The 10,191-nt window shown below is 35.7% G+C and overlaps 1 protein-coding gene across 1 annotated transcript; it reads right to left on the bottom strand.

Moving 5' to 3' along the window:
- Nucleotides 1-569: 569 nt before the first annotated feature.
- On the bottom strand, nt 570-10,178 carry C9374_011678 (uncharacterized protein; the record flags this gene model as incomplete). The annotated part of the gene is made up of 1 exon (XM_044687359.1): nt 570-10,178. One exon carries the CDS (start codon nt 10,176-10,178, stop codon nt 570-572), a length of 9,609 nt encoding a protein of 3,202 aa, XP_044543187.1.
- Between the last annotated feature and the right edge of the window lie 13 nt (nt 10,179-10,191).

The raw sequence follows: 10,191 nt of genomic DNA, 5'->3' as shown, positions 1-10,191 counted from the left end.
CAAACCCAACCCAAACCAAACCCAAACCCAAACCCAAACCCAAACCAAACCCAAACCCAAACCCAAACCCAAACCCAAACCCAAACCCAAACCAAACCCAAACCCAAACCCAAACCCAAACCCAAACCCAAACCCAAACCCAAACCCAAACCCAAACCCAACCAAACCCAAACCCAAACCCAAACCCAAACCCAAACCCAAACCCAAACCCAAACCCAAACCCAAACCCAAACCCAAACCCAAACCCAAACCCAAACCCAAACCCAAACCCAAACCCAAACCCAAACCCAAACCCAAACCCAAACCCAAACCCAAACCCAAACCCAAACCCAAACCCAAACCAAACCCAAACCCAAACCCAAACCCAAACCCAAACCCAAACCCAAACCCAAACCCAAACCCAAACCCAAACCCAAACCCAAACCCAAACCCAAACCCAAACCCAAACCCAAACCCAAACCCAAACCCAAACCAAACCCAAACCCAAACCCAAACCCAAACCAAACCCAAACCCAAACCCAAACCCAAACCCAACCCTAACTTCGGACCGTGGACAGGACTTATTGAAATCAAAATTTTTTTTTGATAGTAAAGTCGTTAAAATGGCTCAAAAAAAAGAGTAGGTGGAGCCAAACCCTTTTCCATTTTACACAATACTCTTCAATTGTTGAATTAGAATCTGCGCTGGTTTTGCTAATCATCCACAACACTGCCTCTAAGAAGTAAAATATTTCAAGCACATCCTGTGAATCAGTAAGTGATTTTTCAATACTTTTTTGAACAGAATTATCTAACGGTTCTTGCAATACTAAATCCAAAACACTTGAGATTAAGTTGGAACATGAAGAAAATATTTCATCCTTGTAGCGAATACTATTAATACTTCCCAACGAGAGAAATTTTTTCCCGTTAAACAATAGTCTTTGGAATCGCTGCTCAATCAACATGTAATCATAAATTATTTCTTGACCTTTCGAAAAACTATTGTATCCAATTAAAATATCATCATCTTCCTCAAATTTTGCAATATCATTTCTAGTCGCTGTATAGATAGTTATACCTTCCACTTTAAGACTGTCATGCTTTTGAAGAACTGTTTGTATTATGGTGTTGTGAAAGCCGATAAGCATTTCAATAGCTCCCAAAAAATATCTGCCTTCATCTTCAGTATTGAGAAATAAGAACGATATTTGAGTATCATAACCTATTGAAGTAATTGGTGCCAATTTTGTACATCCTTGCCTTGTCACATGAGGACCAATTTTTTCCCATGTATCCATAAATAGTTCCAAATGTTGCACGAATATTTCATCTCCTCCCATATTTTCTTTAAGCTTTCCTATTGTCAGTGTTTTTGTTTGTTCCTTCGTGTACTTGTGATTAAAAATTCTATAAAAATAGTTATGGCAAGAAATGAGATCGTATAAATGGTGAATCAGAGTTAACTTGTCTTTGTGTTTCAAAACATAATCTGTGAGAGGATATTTTGTTCTATAATCCACATCTTGATAAAACCTTTCCTTAAAATTGGCAAAAGATTTCCGTTCAATAAGTCGTAACAGATTGGTCATCAGTTGCTTCTTCTCGCTCTCAGAATACATATAGTTACCAGTAATCTGAAGTTCTAGAGTAGAAAAGGCTGATTGTTGTACCATTTCAATAGTTTTGAGAGCATGTTGAAGATGCGTGTTAGAGTTTTTCAAAAATACTTCGATGTGTTTTGTAATTGAATTTTCGAATACTGATCGTCCTTCTTTTGTGTAGAGATTACTTGTATTGGTATTACTTTCCAAAACATCTTCAGTCAATGAGGATGCTAATAAATTAAGTAGTAAACTCTTGTTCGTTGATGATGGTAATAAGTAATTCCATTGATGATCTAATATCTTCCAAATGTATGGAATTGTTATCAATTCATTACTTGCAGAATAATAAGGAGAGTTGTTGTTACTAATTGAGAGTTGAAACAATATTAATCCATGAATTAGGAAGCTTATAAATGGTTGAGAAAGTGGTGTGTTTTGTCTAAAGGTTGTACATTGTTCGTTTTCCAAAATATTGTACATTAAATAGCCATATTCAGAATAAATTTGGAAATCTTTGGCTCCACGGAAGGGTGTGGTATCGAGTTTCTTGTTTGACGAAGATCCAATAAGATTTTTACAGGAAGGACAATTTGATTTCTCGTTAATATTTCCACAATTTCCGACAAAGAACATGTAACCGCAAGCGTTGCAAGTGTACCGTGTTAGGGGTTCATTTGCTTCCTCAGATATAAGATATTGAACGGTTTCAACATGAGAGTTGGGCATTGATGGTATAAACATGTTCACAGTTTGCGCAGGCTTCAATATCATATCTGCTAAATTACACTTTGGGTATGAAATGATCAAGATGACAACATGCATGATCAGTATAATCATTTCCAACGATTCGCTATCTACCTGATCATGTAAACGTAGAGGTGAATTCGTGAATGCATTGGATGTTATCGAAAGCAGTATTGCTTTCAATTTCTGGTCCTTAATATTTTTCGAAAAGTAATCATTGAGCCATGTTATTGTAAAGGTTTCTTCAGATGTGAACGGTCTCTCGAAAGAATATTTTAAGAAAATATGTTGAACTAAAACAGAGAGTATGGCATATGTCCACTTGGAGTCAACAAACAAATGGGAAAGGATGGTTTGGATTTGTGTAGAATTTCTTTGATACATTAGTTGCTGTAGGGCGTTCAAAACTTCAGCATGGTGGTCCACAACAAGGAGGTAGTTTGGTCCTTGATGCTGGGGGGATGGCCATTGTAGCTTTCGTAAAAAGGAGAAGGTGCTTCCCCATGGTTTGTCTTCCATGCATGCTTGAGTCAAGTCTTTGAACGTAGGAAATAGAGTATAAACTTTCTTTGCAAAATAAATTCTTAATTGATGCTTGAGAGAATTCTCAGGACAATCACTTTTCAACAAATCATTTGCTGTGGCGATAAAGGAGTAATCATCCATCGATGGTTTTTCGTCGTTTCTCCAACAGTTAAATTTAAACTCATCAACTATTTTGTCTACAAAATACTTTAGGAATGCAACAGCCATGACTCTAATAAATGGGCGATATTTAGAATTTTCAGCTGTAGAAATTAGTCTTGCTAGAATTTTCCCATCCTGTAGTTGATCTTGCTGTATGAAAAATGATGCATTGCTATGAATAAGGTCACCAATATATGTAGAAATATCGCAAGAAAGTGATGAATCCATATTGGAGTCAATAATAGAAAGTAACTCATACTCATGGAGAGAGTTCGTATTTGTCACGAGCTCAAATAGATCAACTCTGTCTTGAAGGTAAATCAAAATATCAGTTTCGCAATAACACAGTAATTGATAAGCTGATTGTTGTTGCTTAATAGTCTGAATCATCATGGCTGTAAAATCATTAAATGCATTTGGATCGCATCGTAAAATAAGATATCCTAAAAACTTGTTAACAGACTCAGAATTTAACTTGAATGGTATCTCACCAATCAGCCTCAATACAATCTGGTCATTGGTGAAGTCTTCACTATCAGTAGATTCTTTTACAAGATCATAGAAAGTATCGCTCAACTCAATTTCCTTTCCCTCACTATTATCTATACAGGTAGATATAAACTCGTTGAAAAGTTTAAGCGTTACTAATTTGGGTAGTGATACTTGCTCTAGATCAAGTCTATTTGTCAACAGAATAAATTGACTTGTAATGCGATGCCAGTCTCTAATGGAGTTGTGGTATTGTTCGTTGAGTAATTTTTGTGAGGGAAAGAAATACAAAGCGCTTCTCTCTACGATATCTCTAAGTTCAACAGTGGAAACACTACTAGATTCAAAGATACAAGGCACGAGATTCAACATTTCATTCAGTGCGTGCATGCGTCTTGATTGTCTCCACATAAAAACGATCACGTCCATTGGATGTTTCAAGTGGTAAATGGATGTCAGTGAGGAGTCTGTCTCCATTCTCAACAGTAATTCGAAAATGTAAACAAAGCGGTCAAAATCCTCTGACATCCCCAATCGTGCCGACTGCAATTTCAGAATGTCATGCAAGCACTTTTTAAGCAGCTCTTCTGAACCATAAAGGTAGTGATTCAGGAATTTGTATTTGGGAAATGTTGTAGAGCGCAAAATATCTGTCAACTCCACAAAAGTGTTTTCCTCAAACTCAATGATTAGCTTTTCGTATTGTGGTCGCTGCTCTTCCAATAACTGATTAAGTGCAGAACTGAAAGGAAATCTCAATTGTGGTATAAATTCGTAATACTGATACACATCTCTTTCAGGTTTTGGAAGCGCCTGAATATTCAAAATTGATGACTCAGAACATATTTTGTGCCATAATCCAAGCTCCTCCTCAGAGAGGGAAGTACCAGCGTTCTCGAGAATGCAGTCAAATGCGGAGTACTTTTCAATGAGATAAATATATCTTGCTAGAATATCCCTTACTATTTCACATGTATACTCAAACACAGCTAGATGAATGGATCTGCTATTGGTTACTCTTTGCCTATTACACAACACATGCTTTTTCCAGTCTGTCTCATCTGAACGTGGAATATTTGGTACAATTAATTCCAAAAATACCTTTCTCAAAGTGGGAGAAGCTGACACATTTTTAATGGTGTCTTGCACTCTTTGAAATAACGTAGGATTATTGGAAGGGTATCGAATGGTATGGAAACACCATGGTATTACCTTTTCCAAAATAACATCAGAATTATTTTTGAAAACAGCAATAATATCAGACTGGCTTAGGTCAAATGTTGATGATGATTGATCCAGATTATCAATCATTATTTGATCATATTTACCAAGGAAATTGAAAATCCATTTCTCCTCTGAAAATATTTGTCTTTGTGTGTGCAGTATTAGGAAAATTTGCTTGTTGTCTATTGAAAATGTACCACCAAAGCTATTTGCTAGGTTGTTGATTTGATATTTCAGCCAAAGAAGATGAATAGAGTCATAAAATGCATCACATTGGATGAACAGATATTGCTTGACTGTGTCTCGGAAAAATGCATCTAATTTTTGCAACACTTGTTTTTCGCAACTGAAATGTACAAGCTTGAAAACTAGGGACTTGGTTTCAATATTTGGAAATTCGTGTTGTAAACATGCCAGGACGTCGGTATGGATATTAGAGAATGTATATATCACAGATAGTTTCATTTCACTCTTGTCATAGCATGATGTGAAGTATTGCAAGATACTCGAGTTAGGTGATGTTTGGTGATATTGAGTAAGTTTCTGAATGACTTGGTGGTTGTTTGCTCCGTTGGTAAAAGGGAGTCTCAAAATTGCCTCAAAGTTGAAAAGGGAAATTAAGTCTTGCTGGCAAGCTTCAATTATTTCATTTACATTTTCTTCAGACCTGTAGTGCTTCACAACCAAACTGTCAATGGTTTCATTGTTATAAGAACGTATGGCATCTCTTATTTCAAAGTCAGTACCCTCTACTGTTGTCACACTTTTAAGCCACTTGATCAATGTGTGTTTCAGTTCTATTTGATCCTTGTCAAAAATGTCTGCATAGCTAAGACGTTGTTTCTCAAAACGGTTCAAAAATGGAGGATCAGCATAGTCAATGTTATGCTCATCAATTAAAATAACACACTTGAAATCGTCGTGAACATGACACATGGGGTTACTAAAAGCACCTAATGCAATACGACAATTTTTCTTTTTACCCACAATGGTATAATTTTGGTTAAGCATGTCGTATAAGCTACCGTAAATTTGTTCTAAGTCTTTGAGAATTAATTGTATTCCTGATTCCATACATAATATGATTCTACTTAAAACCCTATAGTTATATTCTTCTGTTTGGTCATCTTGGAATTTACTTCCAAAAACTACTTCAGCCTTGTTTTCTAACAAGCTTAGGGCTGAATCACCATTTGTAATTACCATTAAATGTCTTGCAAATTTATCTGCTAGGTTAAGTTGGACAAGATCTGTTATTGGAGTTGGTGTTTCAGAGGCTAAACGTGGGATCAATTCTATAATCTCATTTGTGTCAAGCCCACCAAAATTCCGTTCAATGCCAACCTTCAAAAGCTCGTTATTTAACCCATTATATCCTGACTTGGCTAAAAACTTAATCAAAGAATAATAATCACGCAATCCATGAAAATTTTGATAGCTCTGGTGCAAAAGGTATTGATGGAATGCCGATGCAACTTCTAATACCCATTCCTTATCAGTATCTGTTACCTCCTTTACAAAGCATTCTAATATTGAGAGACCGGTTTGTTGTAGATCTTGAATAGATGCATCTGGCCTCGATAAATGGATAGCTCTGTTCATTTTTGAAGCGTCCAAACACCAATTTGAAATACCAACAACTGCAACCATCTGCTTTTCAGGTTCAAGAAGCTTATGCAGTACCTTCAAAGGGTTATGTTTGGATATCTCAGCCAGACCTACCTCATCAAGTAGGACCACTGGAATGACATTGCTATCATTGTCCTTCAGATATTTGTAGGCTTTTTGAAACACTTTTTCGATTCCGTCTGCGGTAGAAGATTCTGATCCTTGATATGCAACCACATATACTTGAGGAAGGTTTCTAAACATTTCATCCTTGGAGTCAAATCCTCGCAAATTGCTATTGATTAACTGCATAGACAATGATTTGCTGCAACCTGGTTTTCCAACCACAAATACTGGTAGTTTGTTCAGAATACACACCAATATTACAAAAACATTTTCAAGCAATGAACTATTAAGAGCTGTTCCTTCAGGTAATTCCATTCTTAATAAATAGTCCTTCTGCTCTTGCAACAAGCAGTCTAAAAACATGTCTGGAGTTAAATGTCTATTGTGGTTCTTGAATATTTGACACACTCCTTCTCTATAATGCGTTCTTAAAGTATCTGTAGACAGCCTGCTATGATAACAATGGGATAGAGCTAAGATGATAGATCTGATCTTTCTGTTAGGACTAGCCTCTGAGCTAATAACTCTGTAATATTTTTCTAAATCCTTCCTTGTTTTTTGTGATTTTCCTTCCAATGTAGGAGGTTTTTTGTCTTTCAAACTGTTATAAAACCAATGATACAACTTTTTAAACCTCGCAATGTCTCTCATACTCACACTTGATTTGTCTTCACATTGTCTTATATATTCTTGAGAAGAAAACAATAGATTTGTACAAAGGTTTTTCAGTTCACTAAAGTTTGTCATGGAATCAACAATAGTTGCAATGTATCTAAGTTCATCGTTCTGAGAAAGACTTCCATAATCCCAAACGTATGCAATCATTGATTGAGGAAGAGGGTTCACTCTATACGCTAATACATTTTTGTCTTTAACTTTTCCTTCAAGACCAGCAGTGGGTTTACTATGCTGTAATTTCAATCTATATGGATTGCAAGCAGCAATAATACTAAGATTCCTATTCAGTGGCTTTCCATTGCAGGTTTTGTTACAAATTACTTCACTTATAAGCCCAACAGAGTCGCAAGTATTAATTTCATCAAGGAACAACCAAACATTCACATTTTCGAGGATGGCTTTGGTGTTTGCCTCTAACACAACACTGACGATATCTTCCTCTGTTACTCCTGCATGAATATCCTTGGTAATTATTACAGCACCGATCACATTTGCAAGGTACTTGATAAGAGATGTTTTTCCACAACCTGTCTCACCCAAAATAACAACAGGAACCCTCGCTCTTACACGTGTAATGATAAGTATCATTTTCAAAATATTATCAGGTGTTAATGCATAATCCTTATCATCTTCACTATTATTGAGAGGAGATGTGAGACAAATCTTTTTTAGAACTTCAAGCAGTTCATCTCTTTTCAGAGTTGAATAATTTGGCAGAGTATATGTTTGGGAAGTTGATTTGGTATGTTGAGATCTTAATAAATTTTTAACAGAATCCGGTACGTGACTTGAATCTCTATAAACAGCAGATATTGTTTGTGAATTGATGTTGTGAAATAATACTAAAAGATGATTGGAATCCTCCCAGTGCAAAAAACCATTAAATATTTCAAGCATTGCTTGCTGGTCGTCATTCAGCACGTGTATTTTGTTGAGAGTTGAAGCGGAGCTACTGAATTCGGTGGTTAAATTAATCAATGCTAAAAGTAGTTCATTACGAATGCTTGAACTGGCACCCATCTTCTCCAAGCTACCTACTCTAAAGTATATTGACGCAGACATCATTAGTAATTGATTTGCCAGGACATTGAGATAAACGTGAACAGCTGAAAAGGATGATAAAGCATGGTCTTTGTTCAATAAATATCTCTTAATGAGTCTGATGCATTCGTTATTCGGAATAGGATTTAGACTTTGCTTATCTCCAACCCGTCCAAAAACAATATCGTTATTAATCAGTTGGTTCTTATCATATCTTTGTAAATATTGGCAAACTATTTGGACTGGAGAAAGTATCTCTTCACTTGCGATGAATCTGTCCATATCAGAGCTCAAATCAGATACCTTAAAGAACTCTCGAACTGCTATGGAATTAACAAGACTATTGTTAACAGTGTTTGCAATTTCTATAAAGGTAGGAATGGATGATAAAAGTACTATGGTAGATCCAAAAGACACTTTTCCGATTACCAACATCTCAAACAGAAAAAAGTCGATAAAGTCTGGATCATTATTGATGATGGAAATATCAATATGAAGAGAGGAACATTTCAAAAAATTAATTTCTGCTAATCTGTTCACCAGTTTCTTTCTTTCTAAACTTCCGCTAACCGGAAACAAGATTGGAAGTTTACCAAGTTCGAAAGACTGTTCTTTGATGTATTCCGTCTTTCCAATGCCATTAATATGACTAATAACAAACTCAACATTTGGTCTTATTTTTGACACAAAGTTCTTCAGTGTAGTGGCATCTAGTTCTTTAAAATCTCTAACGTTTGAACGCATTTCTTCAGACAGAAAATCTTTTCCTCTTTCCGTGATTAATAGCATTAAAAATTGTGATTCTTTCTGCTCAAACTTGTGAATTAATTCTATCAATGAATCTTTGACATAAAAATTCAATTTGTGAACATTTAGAAGACAATGCAGTTGACTATTTGACTGTCTGCACCTGAATAGAAATGCTTCAACTTCACTCCAAGAGGTATCTTCATAGCAAACAAGTGTGTTAAGAGGAGAAGGAGTATCGTGACATCCAATGAATATAGTAAGTAAAAGAGGAATTATTTTTCTCTTATCCACGCAACAAACCGTTGCTCCATTTGGAAGTAGCTTGTTGATGGTCCCCGTAGCTACCTTTGGTTCGCTAATTTTGGACAAAAAAGTTAATATTCTCGTAAGACGTTGTTCTATTTTGTCTTCATTCGAAAAAGAGAAATCAAACTGGTCAGTAATCTTTTCCATGACAATTCCTGGATTTATCAGTCGCAGTAAATTTAGTAATTCATTTTCTTCTTTCTGTTCTAGAGAAATATTTCTTGATAGCTTGGATAAATGTTGTTCGATCATCCATATTTGCTGTGAGTGGTAAACGTTTAAAATATGAAATTCATCTCTGTACTTGGTTTTCACATTGATCCATTCTTCATACATATTATCTAAATGCTTTTTTTCTTCTTCGAGATCCTGATATGATACGAATTCTGAGTTCATATTAACTGGATATCCCACATCAAACAGCTCCATCACTTTTTTCTGAATAGATTGCAGTAAATCTACTAGTTCTATGAAATTCCTGTAGCTATGAGCTGTCGTTTCATTTCTAGTATCAGTATTGGCAAGTAATAAACATCTACTTCTTAGATCGTTCAATTCTTCCATACCATATATTGACTTTCCGTTCTTATATCTCATTTTGATAGTGCACATCGATGAACCTAAATTTATAGCTGTAATACTATCCTCCAAAAGGTGAGCGATTATTTCTTTGGTGAACTCTGTTCTGTTACTCAAATTTTTGTGTAAACGTTTCAGACCGTGTATGTTTTGAGAACAGTTTTTGAGCTTCGCTTCAATATTCTTGTTCTTGTCCATGGCTAATAGTTTGTGAAGATTGTTCAGAAGCTTGGTTTCGCTTGAAGACGAGGTCTGTATAAGGGCCCGTAGAAATGACCATACATCAATAAGATCGGATACTGTACTTTCTCTAATAAAGTTATCTGAATGCTCTTCCACTCCATTAATCATGTTTCTCATGTCTTCATTACAA

Source organism: Naegleria lovaniensis (genome assembly GCF_003324165.1).
Source record: "Naegleria lovaniensis strain ATCC 30569 chromosome Unknown tig049, whole genome shotgun sequence".
NCBI classification, from domain to species: Eukaryota; Heterolobosea; class Eutetramitea; order Acrasida; family Naegleriidae; genus Naegleria; species Naegleria lovaniensis.
The sequence above is the reverse complement of the archived record's forward strand: the minus strand, read 5'-3'. Positions and strand labels throughout refer to the sequence as shown.